The 22191-nt window shown below is 41.2% G+C and overlaps 1 protein-coding gene across 4 annotated transcripts in view; it reads right to left on the reverse strand.

Annotated features, from left to right (window-relative positions):
• The window catches only part of DAB2 (DAB adaptor protein 2), a 241488-nt gene that overhangs the window by 24470 nt on the left and 194827 nt on the right, over nucleotides 1–22191 (reverse strand). Inside the window, exons 8-11 of one of the 4 annotated variants that reach the window (XM_069221367.1) lie at nucleotides 16171–16224; nucleotides 15525–15587; nucleotides 6374–7045; nucleotides 4252–4420 (exon numbers count right to left, since the gene is read on the reverse strand). In XM_069221367.1, coding sequence (XP_069077468.1) covers nucleotides 4252–4420; nucleotides 6374–7045; nucleotides 15525–15587; nucleotides 16171–16224 — 958 coding nt within the window. Of the gene's footprint in view, nucleotides 1–4251; nucleotides 4424–6373; nucleotides 7046–15524; nucleotides 15588–16170; nucleotides 16225–22191 lie in introns of all 4 variants that reach the window. The other 3 variants (XM_069221365.1, XM_069221377.1, XM_069221372.1) reach the window with 3 other exon arrangements.

Below are 22191 nucleotides of genomic sequence, written 5' to 3' on the forward strand. Positions count from 1 at the left end.
CACAGGTGTAGTAAAAAACTGTGTGCCCTCTTTGGACACTTCCCTGAGTTTTGCCAGGAACAACATCTCATATTGAAACCCCAGTTGGCGCAGTTTTTGTTTAGCCTCTCGAAATGTGGCACTAGTCTCTGTACTTCTCGAGAGAAGTCAGGGAAGATACGAATCCTATGGTTATCCAACTTGCAATCACCTTTTTTTCTGCTTTGGCTCAGCAAGTAATCCCTGTCCCTATAAAGAAAAAGCCTGGCTATTATTGGTCTTGGAGTGGCTCCCGGGGGTGGGAGGCGCGCCGGGACTCTATGCACTCTTTCAATCATGAAGAAAGGAAAGAGTCCATCATCTGCCACTTCCTCTTTCAGCCAGCGCTCAAGGCATACTGATCACCCCGATGTTATTTCACCGTGATCTGTTTTCTGCATCCTCGGTGCGCAGTTCTAAATCCCGGATTCGTTTCTCCAACTGACGTGCAGTCACGGATGTATCCTTAACCTCTGGCTGAAGCTCCTTAAGTTGCCTATCCTTAGTGGCTACCTTTTCAGCCAGTCGGCGGTGATCATCTCTCAGTACTGTGAGGTCTGTGGCCAGGGCATCAATTTTCCCTTCCAGGGCCACTCTGGAGGCCCTTATGGCCTGCAGCACATCCTGAAGTGTGGGGTCCCCGCTCTTCCCTTCAGGAGATATATTCTTTGTTGCCGGCTGGTCCGCCATCTCCGCCACCAACAACCCGCTTCTTTGTTCCATATCCCTCTTCCGGCCAGTCCTTCCCATCTTCTGGGACTCTCTTTCTATTTCTACTCGCCGTTGGAGGTACGCTACTGCCCCCCCAGGTTCTATATAGATTGCCCAAGCGTCAAAGTTTAACCTGTGTTTTTGTATAAAATTTGTTGCTTCCCCAGGCTTTTACCCTGCTGTAGAGGTCGGCTCCTGTCAACAGACGCAGCTGCCAGCACTCTGGTCAATCTCTTTTACAAAATCCGTGCGTCTCCTGTGGCTTCTCCCAGTCAGGATCAAAGTCTCCAGCGTATTGGGATGGTCGAGCTCCCGGGGGACCACTCTCCTCTTCTTGCCAGTTTTTCTGTTGTTGTCCGCCCTGGGTGGGGCCCCGTCAGTTCAGTGCTCCAATTTCTGCCCTATACTGAGTTCCTCACAGCTCTCACAGTCTCAGGAGGTTCAGCCGGGCCCCTCGCCACTGCAGCGTATATAGCGCGTCCCCGCTGGGTTGTCCCACCATCATTAGGGGGTAAGGTTCAGTGCGCTCAGATCCAGGACCAGGGGCCCCCTGCTACTGGACTCTCCACGTTAGGGCCCTCGATCCAGACGGGGCTGCTTTGGCTCCACCGAGGATTCCCCTCCATGAGTCCTCAGTCGTGCCGTTTCCAACCCCACCCCATCTCACCTCGCTCACTGCATTTTGTCGTTTCCCGCTGGCGAACACTCGGAGCCCAGGGCACCACCACTGGCTCCCCTCTTTTTGAAGACAGGGGTTCTGCCGGAGGGCAGGCAAGCCTCGGTGGCCTCCTCCACGACCAGCGGTCCGTCGGCTCTAACTTCTACCTCGGGGCTGCCAACTTTAGCATCTCAATGCCCTCGGTCGCTCGGGACACCGGCTTCCCTCCTTGTGTTCCGCGCGGATCAGTCAGCTCACCGCCAGTATCGGAGCCTCCTCATACCTTCAGCCACACATTCAGCTGGGGGTCCATAATCATTCAGGATGGGCCGGGGTGGGAGATTAGGAGCGGGAGCCTCACCAGGAGACTTCTTCCGCCTTCGGCACCAGGCCATGCCCCCACAAGCGCTCTGATGTGTTGTAATCTATCTGTGGGCTTTTACCCACGCCCACCGCACGCCCATCTCTATCACTCGTTCTTGTCTTTGCCTTTCAAAAATCCTATGTCATCATTGGTAAGTGCTTTGCGTTTTTCCATCCTTGGGGCGATTTTGTTACCGCCTCGAACATCAACCCTGTTACATGGATAATTGCACAATTGCTGATACGTTTGACTGCAAGCAAACATGTCTCTCCTTCGCGCTCATGCTCATGGTGGCCATGGTGCTTTGAATCGGCTCACTTATATCAACTGTTTTACTTTTCATTTTAAGTTTATGTGGCAAGAAAAGTTCAGTTAGGAATTTACAACGCTAGTAGTTCTAACTCGAGCAACCGCAAGACCAATTCCATTGCAAATGCTTGTTTTACGTCTCCTACTGCCATAATATCTGCAATTTAATAATAACAATTTCAGTTAATGTTTCATCTATTCAGGAGCAGCCACATTTTTATGCCCTGCTAAACTATTTCTTCACATAATTCGTTTACATCCGTGTAATTGTGTTCCATGGCTGTGCACAGTAGTGTAGGTGCCACTCTCACGAAACGGATGGTAAGTACAGAAGCCTTCTCAGTTTGTGAATAGCCACAAACACATCAGTTTGCGAGCATTCACAAACTGCTCTCCAACACCTTCCCGCCTTGAAAGTTTGCAAGAATTTGCTTCTGCAAAAGGCTGGAGTAAGTTAATTTTAGGGACGGAACGGAAGCGAACAGAGACGCAAGAAGAGCCGAAAATTCCACTGCAATGTGCAGTGATAAAAATACTTCCCATGGGGAAAAATAAAAAGAGATACAATTGCACATTGGCGCTGCCTTTCCTAAAAGAAAATGATACTGTGCATACGTTTCCACATTAGGAAAATGCACATGCCTGACATCTCCAAAAGTAGATACAGAAAAGGCTAAATGTCAAAGCTTTTCAGGCATAGTTCTGGAATTCCAAAAAAGTGTAAAAGTACACTCAAGCGGAGGTGTGAATTGGCTCCTTTGTGCTTGCAAAATGTAATATTCCAGTTGTTGGCACCAATACGTAGCCACATTTACCAATATAATGTAGTCTTGTGATTTTAATTATGATTGATTCAAGATAAAGAACGCTCACAAGGTAAAAACTCTGATTTCACTACCTGTGATCGCAGCTAGTAGCCAAAGCGTTCACAACCACCATTCCTATTATTTTTTGCTATGATGATGTCACTGCATTTGCTCTTTCCATTATTTTTCTCAGATTGTGGGTGAGTTGTCTCTGGCTCCACCTCGTCTCTGTTTCTTCTTATGTTTAATAACAAGTCTATTGACATTTCTATGATCAGTGAAACATGTACAAGATTTCCATCTTGTCAAAAGCAGTTTACAAAGTTGAAAAGTTACTCTTGTTTCTTCTACATCTGCATGAGTAACTTCCTTTGCATGAATTTGTGTTCCCTACTACCGAATAACATCAATAACTAGCTTTGCTGTAAAGATATAAAGGCTGTGTAAAGGAACTTGGAACAATGTTCAGAATGCATTGCAAGGTGCTAAGGTTGTTTAAGCCCAGTCATCATGTATAGTGCCCCGAGGGAAGAAGGCCTGAGACCACTTTCATGTGGCCATACCAAATGCAGTCAAGATTGGTTGCAAGGAATATGTAGGAGCCACGTTATCTGTATTCTTAACCTTGGAAAAGGTTAATTGTGCAGACCAATACTCAACCGCGCTTTTATCCTTATGTTCGTCAAATTGGGATGGAGTAACTGTCCATTATAAAGCTCATTCACAAGAGTAAATTATCAAGCAGAAATCCACTTGGCTTTACACAGACCACTAGAATGACCCTACTACTTAGTGCATGATAACTGGAACTCAAACCAACATATGGTTTCATGTGGTTTTTCTGTTGTGCCAGGAATACAAGGGGGAGATGATTATTTTCCAAACGATGACTTCTTGTTGCTGGAGGATGGAACCACCTTATCCAATTGCAACAGTTCTTCTTCCAGCCCTCTTTGCACCCCTCAATCAGATGTCCATTGTCACTGGTGAAAGACATCAGGTGCTGAACTCTAAATTGGGTGTCTCCGTAACTCTACTAGCTTTTCCTCCTTTTATAGAGGAATCTGGATATCATTACGTTATAACTCCTTTGTTCGAGACTGAATTTCGACAGTTTTAGTAATAGAAACACAAACAAGAGCGGGGATAGTGTGAACAATGCAAAAATATATGGAACAGTGGCGGTCTTTATAGTGTTATGCCAGATGCACACACTTTAGGCAAATGTTATGTTAATTGATTGCTATCGAAAATTATGCTGTAAAGCATTTAACAATTACTTTTTCAAAATTATACTGAGGCAAGCGTCACATCTTGCTGGCTCTCGAGTGACTTATTAAACTACCCATCAAATCCTACAGATCTGGAATATATAGTCATCTTACCTAGTCCTCCAATGGTAGACACTGTGGAAGGGGTACTGTTGGTAAAAAGGTCCATTGGATTTGTTTCCAGAGTTTTTGGCTGGAAGGCCTGGTCTGCAATCACAGAGGGTTCTGGTGTTGATGCTCCAGGTGCGGAAAAGATGTCTGAGCCAAATACATCATTCACTGGCTGCTGCGAGCAAAGATATTTACCTTTATTGCCATATAATACACACTGGATGGAATTGATCATATTAAAAATTAATTCTGTGTGGTACACATTTTAGACTATGACGTACCTTTGAAAAAGAATATACACATTTGATACATAATAGCACAAGGCATTTATAGGTTAATTGTGACAATGGTATGCACACCTCTTCAGTAGGGTTTAACAGCTCTGATTCAAAGTTTATAAGTTTATAACAACTAATCTACAATATTGCACCTGCTATGAAAGATATTTGAAAACTGAGCTGAAAAGATGAACGCATCTGGCATTTGCCTTTTGCCACCAGATCTCTACTCCATGCACATGTCAATCAGAGTTGACAATTATTTCTTCCAATCTGCTGCCCAAACTGTAAATTAACCAGAGCCAGGGATGGATGCTGCCAATTATACAAGGGCATGTCAGTGCACTTATGGGCACAAATGCTGTGAGTTTTCTGCTTATTCTGTTAACAAGTATCGTCTAGGTTCTAGTGAGATTGCTATCCTCGAGAAGTAATAAAAGACCAACAAGACCTACATTTGGGTCTGGTTTTCCGAAGCTTTCATGGTGATGAAACAGTGAGGTTGAAATCCTGAGGTGGGAACATTTAGAACTTCAACTTCATTTTGAAACTCTTGGATATGATTTGCTTTTTGACTCTCGGACAGGATGATGCATAAACAAACACAATATACAGAATAGGTGTTGGATGACCATCTGCTCTGCTACGGGATTTTCAGAGGGAAAATGCCTTGGTCTAGAAATACAACTGTGAACTGAAATAAACTGTGACAATAGTTTTGTGGCAAAATCTATTCCGCTCTCGTTACCTGGCTGTGTGGTAATGATCTCCAAATTATAGTTGAAACATTGGTAATTAGTTATGGTTTTAATATTTGTAGGACTAGCTCAGAGCTGATCATATTCTGGGAGATAAACACTAATTGAAAAGTTCCTATTTTTTTAAATAGAAAAGTCAGTGAAAATGTACCTGTCAATGAAATCTTGCCGTTTTCTCCAACAGGCAGTATTTTTCCTTTTGCAATGCAAGGTAAGTTAAGTCTGTCAGCACATAGTTTATCACTGGTGGTAAATCCTGTACTCATTTGAAGTTTGCATATCAAGGTATGTAAGGCATAGTTGAGGGATCTGGTATTTCGAGGGGTCATAAGGGACGAACCCCAAACCAACACTGCAGGGTGTGGCATTTACTCTGTGTGGTATTACCTCTTCGTTATGACTCCGCCAGGTTGGAATCAGAGCAAATTCAGCCACGTTTTACAGAGTGAAATTTGTGGACGGAAAAGATGCAGTATTTTCGCATTACTTGTATTCACTTGTCAGGAACAAAATTCTCTTTGTGCTAGAATCTAGATCTCTAGTGCACTAGTACTGACACCCATAATGCTCACAGACTTGAAGGAAGCTATGCATGGTCAATATAAACAAAACATCAGTACAATGACATGGTACACACACTCCTTTTCCCCCGCAAACATTTTGAAATTGACTGCATTAAGCATCAGGTTGGCCATTTGTACTTCTTTGTCATAAAGCGAAATGCTTTCGCGCTTTATAATACACCTGCACCATACTGCAGACGCTTTCTCAGTGCAGAAGGCAAAAATACTTACCCCCATTTACAGAGCTACGGCAGCATAAAAATAATAAAGTACATGTGTTTAGTATTAATCACAAATGCGAAGAAACATGCACATGCAAGCAGAAAAAGTGAAATTAGAGTGTAAGGGAATATTTGAAGTGAAAATCACAGGTGCAATGTAATCACGCGAAAAGGGATAGTAGGAAATGTGTTATCAGTTCCCTATCTTTTATGGGGGTACTCAGAGCTAGAAAATGGGATAGACATCCGTCACCTTGCCCTTCGTTAATGCACATGCTTTTGTATATAACATTTAAAAATATCACCTTAGCACTTCGCCTGCCTCTTCCTGGCTTGGAGCTTTGTGGCGGAGGGCTGATGGCAATGGGGTCACTGGAAGGGGGCTGAACAGCATCGGCCTTGTGACTAGAATTACCATTTGAGTCCGGTGTCACTCCATTTTGCATGGGTAGTCCTTTGTTTGAGGCTTCCACAAATGGATTTTGGGCAGATTTGATCACAAAACCATTCTGCTCCTTTTGTGGCACCCCATTTTCTGTCCTTGCACTGCCCTCATAAGGCCACTGGCCTGTCTTTGTGTCCTGTTTGGCAACTCTATTTGAAATCAGCTCAAACTGTTGGCCAAAGTAGTCAATATCTCCATTCAGGGCACCATTACTCACAGAGCCGTTTAAGGATCTATTCAGATTTTCCTTGTTCTGATTTGCATATTTGAAAGAATCAAGTGAAGAAGAGTATGTCGATTTGTCTTGTGCTGTGAATGGATCATCACTAAAAGGATCAGGGTTAGGGGTAGGAAAGAAATTGAGATTGGTAGAAAAAGGGTTTTCAGGCGAGAAAGGTGACTGCGGCTTTGGCCGTGGAAGAGAAGAAGAGGCGTTGATGTTGCCATTCTGTAAGAAAGGATTTCCTTTTACACAGTTCTGATTGCTGTCGATTTCAGTGTTAAGATCCACTAAGAGGATATCTTTACTTTCCTATTCATTTGGAAAGAAAATGACATATAATTAGTTGGTGAAGCAAGTTCATGCATAGTTTTAAGACAACAGGTTACATGGCTGTTGTCTTTTTACTCATAAATGACCTGGAAACAACCATGTTTCTAGAAGGGACTAAGGAAACTAAATGCGCTTTTTCCATTTCCGCTGTAGGTATACTTTATCTCCGGGCTTTAATAAATATTGGTTTGACAGTAATTGTTTTATTGCTATCAACAAAAACATCCTGCAACAAACATACACACATGTAGATAAGTCCCTGGACTGTTCACTCTATGTCATAATACCAACTGCGCAAACATTCAAATGTCATATCATAACATCTAAAAGGTATATCTGAGTTAATGACTCAATTAAAAGTTTTCTGAGAATTCCTGTTTGGCCAGTAGTGGGAAAAACTGGATGAATAGGGATTATGAGGAACACAGGAACACAGCATGTCTGGGTTCTCCACTATGCACGATTTTCCAGGAAAAATCTTGCAAAGTCAAAATGGCAGAACAACCTGTGGGATTGAAACATGAGCCCCAATACCCAAATGTGTCCCCATTTATTAATTTAACATCCATAATGGCCCAGTAATTTTGCACACCACAATATTGGTAATTTCTGCTTTAAAACTGCTGATGATGGGTCTCCCACATCACTCATATTCAGAGATTTTGAAAGCACAGCTAGTTTTGGACCAATAGCTTGGCATACCCACATAACTCAGAGAGCTCATTCACCCACAACATACACCCAGACCCTTGAGGGGACACTGATGGTAGCTAGTGTCTCCACTCACCCAACTGAGAATCTTCATGCCCACTCTCAAATACTGCAGAGACCCTAAGCAAACTCTTGAGGAGCAACAGGTTCACTTGCCTCTCTGCAACTGCTGCGTGTTCTCATGCACAGTCACACAATCTCAGTGTGCAGCTCCAAATAAAACTAGCAGTTTTCTAATGAAATGGAGCCATGACCGCAAGTGTTCAGCAAGTGCTGGTGGTGTTTGCGAACACTTGCATACAACTTGGACTTGCACCTAGCCCAGGACATGCCTTATGACAAAACAGTTTAACACAAAATGTTAAATATGAAAATAAACAAAAGGCACATTTAACTCAGGTGTTTAGATTAGTGCTGGCTAATGACTTTTCCTATATTTGTTAACATTGAAAGTGTGTGATATATGTTTCATTATGTCAGATAGTCATCTGGTGTTGTTTTTGTATTGTATTCAAAACTGAAAATGTTGGGTACAATCCACACTATATAACACTGGTGGATTGAAAAAATAAATTCACATTAGTACAAATTTATTTTGGGCAATTTGAGTTCCAGCTCAGATTTTGAAGGAACTTAGGCAAAAGAATCTAGAAATGTTTCCTTGAACTTAAATGTCATTCCTACAACAGTTTGGAAAAATTCATAAAATAAAATTTGACACCCATAACCAACTGAGCCTATTAAATAGCTTACAATAACGTCTCAGTTGGTAGTTATAACATCATCAGGATTATTTACAGTGTCAATTATTGAATGAAGATTGTTAAAGATTTTTTTAAAGAAGATGACATTCTATTTAGCTATTTCTAGAATGTTGGCATTAGTAAAAAAAAAAGTCCCCTTTTTTGTAAGACAATGTAAGCTATTGTGATCCTATAGTTTTTTTAAGCAATTCGAAAATTGTTAATTATTTGATTGAAAACTGAGGAGCACTAGGAAAAAGCCTCAAAAACATGCTCAAAAACAAGCCTCGAAAACATACTGCAATGTACATAACTTGTTAGAAGACAAGTCCTGAAATGCTATCCAAACTGCAATACTTTACACATGTTTTAGTATTTCTGAACAGTTTTAGCTGAAAGCAAAAAAGTTGTCACAGTTCAATAACAATGGACATTTAGAATTAATTAAATGAGTCAGAGGATTGTTCAAAAATGCGTACTTTCAGTTCAAAAGCATGTTTTGTTTACATCATTTAAAAAAACAGTGGAATCACTTTAGAAAGCTTCACATTATTTCAGACTTGAGTTTACTTTAAAATATATGTTACTATTTTCTAATATTGCAACTGCAAGGTAAAATACTTTATTCAAATGTAATTGTGATTAAAAAAAATCTAGGATATTTTGGAAATATATCATCAAAAAAGAGTTTCAAATTTTGACATTTAAACAATCTATGGTTTATTTAGTGGTGGAATTATTTAAAAAAAAATTACAATTTTTAAGTATTGGTGATCTATGTTTTTATGATATGCTGAAAATGAGAAAGCCCCATTAACTTTATTTTTTTATAGGAAGTTGTTTTTTTCAGTCGCTGTGCTGTGATACTTTTAAACTAAGCATTCAAAGTATAAAAAACCAAACTGAAATAATAAAATAAACCATCCTTAGAATGAGGGAAAGATGCTGTTACATCATGTTACCTGTGTGGTTCCTTCCGATGGCAAATTTAAAAGAAATTAGCAAAGTGTCACATTTAAGAGCAAAAATAAAACAAACAACTATGCTTCGAAGTTCAATTTCATTGTCTTGTTCTGCTGTTTTTCTTACACATTTATAAAAAAGGCACAATAAAGAACAGCACATAGTAGCCTGTACCATTTTAAAAGTATTGTATACTGTTTCTTTTCTTCATTGCTCACTTCCTGTTGCTTATGTCTCAAACATTATGCACTAACATAAACAAAATGGTCATGGGGAATACATTTACAATTTCTTACATAATGAATACCATGTTTTTCTATGATTTTTGGGGCAGAAAAGCATTGATAATAACACTTGGACTATGGCCCAGTGTATTTTCTGGTATACACAGCCTGGTTGAGATTTCAAATTGCCACTCATTTTTCTCTTGGAGTGAACAAGTGAAGCTCAAAAGGTATTTTAAAAGTGACAGATATTTCTTGAAGCATATAAAGTGTTACTCACTGGTCTTTATTACTAGAGTATCAGCAGGTTCGAGACCACATGTTAAAGGAACGGTTAAGGAATTTTCCAGACATGAGGCAGTGTCAAAACTGTTTTAAGCCAGGAAAGATGGGTCTGATGTATAACAGTTCTTTCAAAGCTTGAAGGACAATCTTTTAAGAGTCTTAAGACATCGCACACCTTTACAAATCATGCCTAATTTCCATTAACTTGACCAGTGAAACTGTTAGTAAAAACATAAACATTGCAAATGTTGCCCTTATTTTTAGTCTATGTGCAGAACACAGTTATGATTTGAAAACTGCCTCAATTTGCTATATGGGCAGGCTAGAGAAAGGACAGATCAAAAGCAGGAGCAATGAAAACCACTGGAAGATGAACTGTTCTCATCTTTGTGGATTAAACGCCTTGGTCACAAAGGACTATCAGAATAGTCTCTAGCTTCTAGACAAAGGGTCCTATTCAGATAAGGTGAATGGGACTAATCAGACCTGCTGAAACAGAATAGTATTTCAACAATCGGAATGTTGTGATGTATTAAGGCATTTTTAATTGACTGCTGGCAGCCAATCAGATTCACTGTGGCATGGAATGCAGGTATCTTGAATGTAGGCTGAAAATCTCTTAGTAGTCTGTGGATTACTGAAGGATACCAACTAATGTTAATACTTTTTGGAGAATAATAAGTAGAAGTGAATTTGAGAAAACGTGGGTTTACAGAGGAATGTGCTTCTGCTTATTGTCGGTTTCAGTCAAAACCCTAGTTAATCAGTCCCATCTTTCATAGATTAAGACAGTGCTAACATTGTATTAATTCAGCAAAATCCCTTAGCGAATCAAGACCTAATTCTGGTCTTCAGGGTGTTGGGCATGCAGACTACCATGGATCCATCTCACTGAAACCCCTAATTCATGTGAGTATTAAGTTCGAGGAACTCAGATAGGTAGAATTTTGAACTCACTTGAAATGTTGTATGGTAATATTACAAACGTACTTACATTTATGTAAATCAAACATGCATGTTACATAGGTCTTTTGTTAACCAATTTATGGTACTCAATTTATCTTGGAAAGATGAAAGGTTAAAGCAATACTGCGGGTCATAGCTGTGGCTGGTAGTTAAACAGGAATCTGTACAGGTACTCCTAAGCACACACAGTAGTTAAATAGGGATGTCAAACCCACTGCTGAATCCACTGAGCTTTTTTTTTTACTAATTATGTTGCAGCTTCCAATTCAGTTTATCTCACTTGGTAGTACTTTAACACATTTAAACAATTATTTATATTTGTTACAATGCAAAACAATACACATGCACTGTGTTAACAGTTAACATTTGTTTTAAATATACAGGTGTTCACTGTATGTGGTAGCTGCTACTTTTGCCCTGATCTACGTAAATACTTTTGCATACCTCAAACAGTGAATCCATGCATCATATTCAACTAAGGGTGTGTAATCATTTCTCCTCCACAACTTGGTGAAGAATTATTTTAACTTTGCGACCTTTGTGCACTTTATGAAGTGTGCAAAATCTAAAACTCCACATACTCAATAGGCAAATATACTTACCAAAGTGTTTTTGCAAGAAAATTCACCCAGCAGCATGGAGAAAGTTTTAAACTACCCACCCTTAGTTTTACCCATTGCTTTTTCTGTTGTCATGGGACCTGCTATCTGATAGATTCAAACAGAAAAGCATTGCTTTAGACTTCCCAATGACCCATGAAGTAGGTCAAAAGCCACCAGAGTATCACAGCAATAGGTCACTAGAACTAAAACATACATAGAATTATGCCCACAGAGTTTAGAGAGCATCACAATATTTATGCTTATCCGGGTGGACTTTGTAGGAGGCAAAATAATGGATATTCTTAGAAGCTAAAACATGTCTTGAAATTGCACACACTCCCCGACAAAAAAAGGGTTCTAGCCTTTACAGCAGACAATATGTAGCATGTACTAGAAAAGGGATACTCTGCTCTAACAATTTTAAATCATTTAAAATGTATATCTGTGTGTATATATATTTACATTAAGAGTTAGAATGATTTGGTTATTAATAGTTAATATGGAATTTTAAGAAGTAAGCATATACACAATTGTTAATATATAAGCACCAGATTCATTGAAATTTGTAGAACATGCTTTTCTTTAAAACAGAAAAGGAGACAGAAGATAAAACAATAGGATGGTACACAATGGAGCTTTAATAATAAAAACAATGTAATAATAGCAGACATGGTTCATAAGTAAAATGCTATGCATTCTGAAAAAGACTATTAAAATCGGTTGCTGGAGGCATAATAAATTAAAACCAACTGTAGCATTAACATTTCTTAACATGTGCATGCTTAAGACTGTCTTACAGATATGTTTATTTCTGTCAGGTAGGTTTTCTCCTTTGTTCAACTTCTGTATCCTTACCGACATATTGCTTAAATCAATTTGAAAGTTCAACTAGGTGGGCCCATCTTTAAGTTTTTTTTAGGAATATTGGCATTTCTATAGAGGAGTCATATGGGCCCCTGCCCTTGGCTTTGCTTGCCTTGGCCCCTTGTGTGCCCCGCCACCCCCACCACAGAAGCTGACATTGCCAGGAGGCAGCACAATAAAAAACAAGTATATACTGCACCTTGCCACACACATCAATTTCAATGAAAGCATTGGTTTTTGCGTAAAATGTAAACACTTGACTGTATATATGTGTATAGATATATTGATGCCTAAATATACATCTGCACACATACATAAAAAGTCACTGCTCCCTAAAATTCATTTTTAAAGACACCACTCGTCAAGTTTTATTCAAGGATGGAGAAAGATAAATGCAGCAGATTAAGGACGTGTGTATGTGACTATGACAAGTGGTGCCCCCTTGAAAATACAGATGCATGCCCTTAATAATGAGGGTAAATTACTCATATAACCTTTCTGGGGGTGAACTTTGAAGTTTCCTTTCTTCGGCAGGACGGATTCACTTCAGAAGAAGTAGAGGATACTAAATGAGTGGTTAATGGTTTAAAGACCCGCTTTGACTGCCTGGTAACCTCAGATGTTAAGTTTACTAGAGTATGCAGAGTATGCAGAAAATTGACCTTGAATGTTCAAATATAAAGCTTTCGTAGTTACAAAATGCGTGCATCCACAAATTTGGAACTAAACATAAAAACTGAATTTTGAAATCTGTTATTGCAACTGCAGGGCGTTTTCTTTCTGGAAATAAATTGCACTTTAAGAACTCAAGACATATTTTATTATTCATTTACCAAAAAAGAACGACGGGGCTGATGTGTGCTCAAACGTTTAGTGGACAGGCCTGAACTGCTTTTAGTGAATAAACTATTAGGCAATGTCGTTGACTACTGCAGATTGTGAAACTGAACTCTGTCCACTATTGACCAATGGTTTTATGCCAAAGCACCGGCTTTCCTGAAACACACGTGACTACAGTTTCCCAAAGCCGGTCCCATCAAAGCAGGGTTTACATAATGGGCTTCTCTAGCCAGCTTCTTGGCAAAATGTTGCTTAACAACATCAATCTTTATTCTCTTTTCAAAAATAGATTTTTTGTGGACCGCACTGCTTTAATAGCAGCGATCTTATGCTGTTTATGTGTTCTAGCCATTATAATGTTACTTCAGGTAGGTAGTGTACGACTTACACTAACCGGCAAGTAATACTGCTGTTCTAATAGTCCTTTTCAATGTGGTCCCAGCGTGCTAAGCAGCAAGCAGAATATATGTAAATAGCCACAATCTTACAAGGTTTCGGTGGTCTCTTTGCACTGCCACAAGGCCTAGCCTTAGCCACCTATCTCACTTGGCCATGTTCCCATCCCTGAACTTTATACTGCAGAAAATGTACTGCATAGTAACATTTTCCACTATATTATATGTCGTCTAGTAACATATTTCTCTGCAGATATTGATTCTGTGAACCGGGATCTCTCAATATGTGGATACAAATATTTTTTGCACACCTGAGCTCAAATGAGATGAGCAGAACTTTATAAATAAGGCACTGAAATCATAAAGGTCAGTTGTTCGTTTAGAGTGCGTTTCTGACTCTTTAGGGCTTCACCAACAGTCCCATGAGGAAGTACTTCAGGAGATCGCAGGATGGTGCCGTCGAAGACTTTCTGGTTACTCCAATGTGCAAAACTTAAGTGTGTTACATTTAATTCAGGTGAAAAATGTTGTATGCGTAAATGACGTAGAACTATGTATTTGCACATGTAACTTTTCTCACCACAATTAAAATATTTGACTCCGTACAGAGCCCAACATATACACTCTAATAAGGCCTGCTGGTGATTCTGCTGTGTTTTAAACTATATAACAACTTCTTCATGTCTTTGAGTTTATGTGTAGTCACTTCTCGGCGGTAAATTACCTACTTATTTTGTAGCTCCTACCCAGCCAGAATGTCCAGAATTCTGTACAAAATCCTGAAACTGGCAATGCAACAATTCAGTTCTACGGGAAGATTTTCTTCGTTTGAAGGTAGATTTTTCAAGCGTAAACTTCAATCATTCCTGATTATATGACTGAGAATGCTAGGGTGAGATTTGCGTACTTAGGTGAAAAGCATTGGTACGTAAAAACCTGTGTCTCATGCCTATAAAAGTTAACCGTGTATTGCGGTCCTACATTGACACCTAGTGGTTTCAATCACATGATAAACATGAAAGTGAAGGGGAGGTGCTTTATACATTTTACTTAAACCTAGAGATACAACTATAAGTGCATAAGGATTAGTATTTTTTATCACTATGTTTTTTTTTTTTATGTTACATTGCTGAATTTTGTTTCACAGTGAAGCTGCATCGATAGGAGTGAGTTTCACAGTTCAGCACCTACATCATTCTTTTATAAGTTTCATTCTAGCAATTCTGTGCTTGTTGACAAAAATGTTGGTTTTAACCACTTTTTGGAAAGCTGTCAAATTTAGTGTATTATTTATTGCAGTTTCTTGTGTCCTCTGTGGCTTCTGCGTTTCATTTTGTATTATGCTGGATGTCACTGGTCAATTACCTGCTAACAGGGCATATGCTTACAACCACTTGTAAAGTAATTTTCTCAGCACAGCCACTGTGACTCAGTCACCCTGTGAGTTTTACCTATGCAGGCCATGCAGTTGAGCAGCACATATACAAATAATGCTGTATTTCTTACCTAAGGTTTGCAGGTCTTAGAACAGTAGGCCAACATAATCAGATCCTCTATGTCATGAAGTTTCAAAATAATGTTGTAAATACATAATTATGCACAAACTGGTGATAACTTATTCTGTAAAACGACCTAGCATTCTACCACTTGGACACACTAGAACTGAAAGTGATGCAGATGTGTAGGGCTCCCAAGCACCGCATTGTAGCTTAGAGGGCTGCCTTGCTATCTTTCCAATATAGTGCCACTAAGCTTGGGGAGTAGTTATTTCATATAATGCTGGAGCAACCATATATTTACTTCCAGCAAATCACATTTTCCTCCGGTAATTCGAAATAACGAGCTAAATGTGTAGCGGTACATACCGTAGGACTGCTGAAGTCAGGAGGTGTCGACATATCGCCAAACAAATCCAGCTGGTCAACGCCCTTTTTCAAAATAATCAAGATGTTTAGTGATTTGGCAGTGAGTATTTCACCAAATTTGCTCATTTTTTTAAGATAAGAGTCTCCTTATCTAACACCACCAATAATTTTGTCCACATTTAGGAAAATAACCTTGTGCGCTCTTTCAGACTGAGGTTTAGTATTGAGGACATAAGTGGTAGGGTGTAGAGGATCCAATAGATACACATAAAAGTAGTTCCACGCTGAGTGACCTTATGTTGGAAAACAGCTAGAGTGCTGGTGTTAGTTTTTCCCCACCGTGCCATGAAAAAAGGAACTAGTATTACTTGTGAGGTTTTACCTGCTTAGTGTGTTAAAGAAATATGAAAATAACCCGGTGAAGTTCATGAAGGTGAAGACGAGAAATGGCAGAATGAAGATGACACATCATTGCTTAGGAAGAGTTTGGTGTAGTGATATTCTATCCAGATGGAAAGTAAGGCAAAATAGAAGGCAAAAGGTGGGTGTGATGGAAAGTCTGAGACGATAACCATTTTTTTCAATAGTTTCAAAATAATATGATGCAAAACGTTTATTCAACTAAGAAAAGAGTGGTGGATCGTACCAGTTTTATCTTCCCAACTTGATCATCTACGAGGACCAGAGCATCCCCACCGTTCTGAAAACAATGAGAAACATAGTTACATGTGTGCGTACAAGCCTGTGTGCATCCTGAAAACATGGTAAAGAAGAAATTTTGATTTATATGACTGTATTTGCAGACCATCACACAGTGCTTAATTCGTAAAAATGAAATAAAGTATTTCTCAAAAGGATACTACAGCTGGCACCATCCATTGTCCTGGGAGTGCTGAAAAATGCCATTCACCGATGCTATCTGCAAACCATCATACTCCTTGATATGTGAGAATTTGAACTAGCCAAGTCACACAAGAATAACTTGGACTTGCTAGTATTATGATATTTTTTTAATGTATATTGAATTGTTGAAGAAGTGGTTTATGTGATCTGTTTAAAATTAGGAAGTCATTGCCACCATGTTGTGGAATGCCATAAAAGTGTGCTGGCGCTCAGAAAAAAGTGCCAGTTTCGATCCCCTGTAAACACTGGCACAAATAAAGATCTTCAAACAACTAAAACCCCAAAATGTGGGTTCAAGTGGATGAGAAGGTGCCTGGCAGTCACTGTATGTGCCCACCCTAAACATAATCTTAAGTACAGTAAACAGACGCCACAAAGTAAGGATAGTTCTAAATGTCCATCCTAAAAGTTAGTACCATATATTGTTGGTCTGGATGTCTCTTTTGTCTCACAGAGGTCAGTGTAAGAAAAAAGATTGGTAGGCAAGGCCTCACTAACCACCCTTGGAGTCATGCTTCATCATCGGCTTGCGACATTTGTCGAATGGCTTGCAGTGTTAGCAGAGCATTCTTAAGGGAAAAGGCTAAAGGATCCAGAAAATAAGCTTACAAATCTTGGGCTCCCAGTGGCGGCTGGTAAGTACAAATGAGAGGGGGGTGGGAGTGGGGAGGCACACACACACATTCACACTCACTTACACCTATGCATTCACATTCAGACATACACACATACTCATTCGCAACACTCACTCATAAATAAACATACATTCACACACGCACCAGACAATCAATAAAAAAACAACACTTACCTGCACTGCAGAACAGGAAGAGAAGCACTGAAGGTGCCAGGAGGGCTGGGACAGCTGTCTCCGAGGGGAGGCAGCAGTCCCTACCTCGTCACAGTGTAGGATGGGTTCAGAGAGACTGCTGACCCCACCCACTCTGTGACGAAGTGTCAGTGATAGACACTCAGCCCTGGGCACTTCAAGGCTTAAACCTGAAGCACCCGGGTACATGGCTATCACTGAAGCTCTCCCTCGTCAGGAGGGGGAGGGCATCAAGGACATTTGATGAGCTGAGGAGATCACGCCCACACAAGCTCTGACCTCCTCAGCCCAGCAAAGTTCAGCTCAGGCATTCAGTGCATGTCTCGCTCCTGGCTGTCCTACCTGAAAATAAAGAGTGTCTGTCAGGCTGACCTTTGCTCAGCCGGACAGGCACTCTTTATGTCCAAAAGGTGAGGGAGTGTGGCCCCTCCGCCTTTAAGGACAGGCCGCTGCTGGTATTTCCTTTGTTGTGTGAGTTCCAACTAGATGATTATTTAGAGAGGATGCTCAGGAGTGTTTATTACTGCTGCATCCAATAGTTCAGCATGTTTCAGCCAAGTTAAGCACTGCAATCACACAGCTGTTTTGGACTTCCTTTTTCACTGAACAGTTGTAATTGCAAAAAAAAAAAAAAAAAAAAAAAAAATGAGCACAGTGCTTCCTGGGCCTGCATCCTATGATAATTGTATACATTCTCAATATTGCCACATGCTCACTAATGAGGAAACATACTGCATCGTTGGCGCACTGCAGTATTGGATTGATCAAATATTCAATGTGTTACACTTCCTATATTTTCAATCACTATTGCTCGCACCCCAGAAATACCTCTGCTGACCTCTAGTGGACTCGGATACAAACAATTGGTAACAACAAAATGAGCGTAAGGACTAAGAAAGAATGGCTCTATCAGATTTGAAAACATCGTTTACAAATGTCAATCAAGAATACAATGTGGCTCATGGGCGTAGGAAGTGTGGGGGATGTGGGGGACGTATCCCCCCCCCAGATTTTGGAGGATGGGGACACGGGGGACGAAGGTGGGGGGGACAAGGGGACAAAATAATTTCCCCTTTTACATCTATTATTCAGAGGGCCATTAGCGCACAAAAGCGCTACTTTTAATAGCCCTGTAGGGACCATCCTCCAATCTGATGGTAACAGAATGAAGGTGAGTCCGGAGGCCCCCTGCACCATCTGCCGTTTTGTTTGTCCTGTTCACAGCTGTGGGCATTAAGGGTGCTCATAAGAACAAAGGGCACAAGGAGGAGAAGAGTTTTGGATGATTACTGTCTGCATCCCCTGCTGCCGCCTTGAAGAGGAGCACTGCAGGATGCCTTCAAGAGGAGCTGCAGAACAATGAGGAAGATCTAAAGAGGAAACAGAGTCCCACTCAGTCTGGTGCCTGCAGGCTAGAAAGGAGACTCTGTGAAACACAATATTTGTATTTGCCTAAGATCACACCAGTTGGTGAAACAGTGAAGTCGAAATTGGGCCCAGATTTTACCCTTTCCCACAACAATTTAGGTATTAGAAGGGTATATTTTTCTAAGATTTATGCTTAATGCTTTTTTATCTAGGTAATGAAGGGGTTGATTATAGCATGGCTAACAGGGAGAAGCCATATTTCATTTTGGGCTGTTATACCTAGCGTTATTATTTATGTTGTTGTTATCGTTACATACTTAAGCACATTGAAGTATATTATCTTTACTCTATCTTTTCTTCACTGTACTCTGAAACAAACTACCCTATGCCACTGCACCCTACACCACTTTTCTCCACTCTGTGCTACTCTACGCCACTGCAATCTATGCTTTACCACTCCACTCTACATGACTCTACTCTGCAGCACTCTACACTACGCCACTGCAATCTATGCTATTCTACTCTAACAATTGTACACTACACCCCTGCACTCTTCACCACTTTACTCAAAACCAATGTACTCTATGCCACTGCACTTTATGCCAATCTACTCTGCACCACAGCACTCTATTACACTGCTTTCAATGCCACTGTATTCTGCGCCACAGCACTCTAGGCGACTGCACTCTATGCCACTCTACAATACACCACTGTACTCTGCGACCCTCTAATCCACAACATTACACTCTGCCACTGAACTCCACGCCACTCTACTCTGCACCACTGCATTCAATGCCACTCTACTCTGTCCCACTCCACTATTTTCTGCACCACTGCACTCTAATCTACTCTACTCTATACCACTCCACTGTAGGCACTTTACTCTACTTTGAAATCATCTCCTCTATGCGACTGCAATCTACGCAATTCCACTCTTTGCTATGCCAGTCTAATCTACCCTGCACCACTCCAATGTACCCTGCGCCATTCCAATCTGCTCTGAACTGCTCTATGCTACTGCACTCTACATCACTATGCTCCACTCTGCAACAATCTACTCTTCACCACTATACTGTACTCTGCAGCAATCTACTCTATGCCACGGCACTCTATGCAACTCTATTCTACTCTGCACCACTGTACTCTAAGCCACTCTTCTCTACTCTGCATTACTCTACATCACTGCACTCTACACCAATGCATTCTATGCCACTCTACTCTACACAACTGCCCTTTATGACACTCTGCTCTGCAACACGGCACTCTGCCATTGAATTATACTCCTCTCTACTCTGCACCACGGCACTCTACTCTGCACTGCTCAACTATATGCCACTCTACTGCACTCTACACCAATGTACTATATGCCACTACACTCTATGCCACTCTACTCTGCATCACTGCACTCTACACCAGTCTACTCTACCTTGCACCACTCTACTCTACCATGCACAACATCCCTCTATGACATATCACTCTGAACCACTGCAATCTATGCTGTGCCACTCCACTCTGCTCCCCTCTACTCTTCACCACTCTACGCTACTGCACTGTACGCTAAACCAGTGCAGTCTTCGTCAATGCACTCTACACCACTTTACTCAAAACCAACGCACTCTATACCACCACACTCTACACCAATCTACTTTGCACTACTGTACTCTATGCCACTTCACTCTAGACCACCCAACTCCACTCTATGACACTTCACTCTGACATTACACTCCATGATACTAGACTCTGACACTCTATTCCATTAAACTCTAACACTTTCTCCACTCTGTAACTCCCTACACAACTCCCTATACGCCACTCCATTCCACTTTACTCCACTCTATGCCACTCCACACCACTCTATGCCACTTCAGTCTACGGTACTCTACTCAACGCCACTGCACAACCCTCTATGCCACTCCACTATACAACAATGTACTATGCTCAACAGCACTCTACCCAACTTTCTCTATGCAAGTTCACGTTACTTTACTTCACTCTACTCCAGTTCACTCATATTTATGCCTTTCCACTCTACGACACTCTGCCACTCCACTCTATGACACTCTATTACACTGTGACACTACTCCACTCTACTACTACTTTATGGCATTGACGCTTGATTAGAGATTCAGATCTACATTGATTGCCTTGTCACTCATATGAGTCGTGAGTCAGATTTATCTTGGCTGTTTTGGTTACAAGCACTCTGTAACTCTTTTAACTCAAGCTTAACAAAGGCTTAGGATGATCCTGATACTTGTCTAGGGGATCAAAATATCATCGGCCAAAGTACCTTGACTTGAATTTGTGATATTGTACATAAGTTGGCATAAGCATAGGTACTATGAGCTAATGACTTCTTGATTCACTATTTGAGTCATTCATGTAAAAGCTTGTAACTCATTATTGTGGATGCTTACCTTGTAGGAAAGTAGCCTCTTTCTAGCTTGGTTACCCCCACTTTTGGCCTGTTTGCCAGTGTGTTTGAGTGTGTCTACTGGGATCCTGCTAATCAGGACCCCAACAGTTTTGCTCTCTCCCTTAAATTATGGTTGTTGCATACTGGTAACTCAGTATTTCACCCAAGACTGGCATACTGGTGCCCCATTATAAGTCCCTATTATATGGTACTTGGGTACCCAGGGCATTGGGGTTCCAGGAGATCCCTATGAGCTGCAGCATTTCTTTTGCCACCCATAGGGTGCCCATGCAAAGGCTTCTGCAGGACTGCCATTGCAGCCTGCGTGGAAAAGGTGCATGCACCCTTTCACTGCCAGTTACACTGCACTAGGTCACTTATAAGTCACCCCTATAGCAGGCCCTCCAGCCCTGAGGGCAGGGTGCAGAGTACCTGTGTGTGAGGGCACCCCTGCACTAGCAGAGGTGCCCCCACGACCTCCAGGACCATTTTCCCAGACTTCAGGAGTGCGGGGATGCCATTTTACATGTGTACTGGAAATAGGTCACTCCCTATTCCCAGCTACATAATGGTAACTCCGAACATAGGTATGTTTGGTATCAAACATGTTGGAATCATACCCCACGGCTTTTGCAAGCATTGGTTGTATGATTTCATGCATTCTAGGGGCTCCTTAGAGGACCCCCAGTATTGCCATTCCAGCTTTCTGAGGTTTTCCAGGCAGCCCCAGCTGCTGCCACCTCTCAGACAGGTTTCTGCCCTCCTGTTGCTTGAGAAGCTCAAGCCCAGGAAGGTAGAACAAAGGATTTCCTTTGGTGGAGGGGTGTTACACCCTCTCCCTTTGGAAATAGGTTTGGAAGGGGTATCTTCCTTCCCCAGGCCACTGGAAATGCTTTGAAGGGCACATTTGGTGCCCTCCTTACATAATCCAAGTGACCACTCCCCTGTCCATCACCACCCCAGGTGTGGGGCTCAGAGCTCCTCCAGAGGGTCCCTGGGTTTTGCCATCTTGGATTCCAAGTTGGCAGTAAACTCTGGGAGCATCTGAGTGGCCAGTGCCAGCAGGTGGTGTCAGAGCCGTCCCCTGATAGGTGCTTACGTGTTTAGCTGACCAATCCCCCTTTCAGGGCTATTTAGGGTCTCTCCTTTGGGAG

The sequence above is a fragment of the Pleurodeles waltl genome, chromosome 1_1, assembly GCF_031143425.1.
Source record: "Pleurodeles waltl isolate 20211129_DDA chromosome 1_1, aPleWal1.hap1.20221129, whole genome shotgun sequence".
In the NCBI taxonomy this organism is placed as follows: Eukaryota; Metazoa; Chordata; class Amphibia; order Caudata; family Salamandridae; genus Pleurodeles; species Pleurodeles waltl.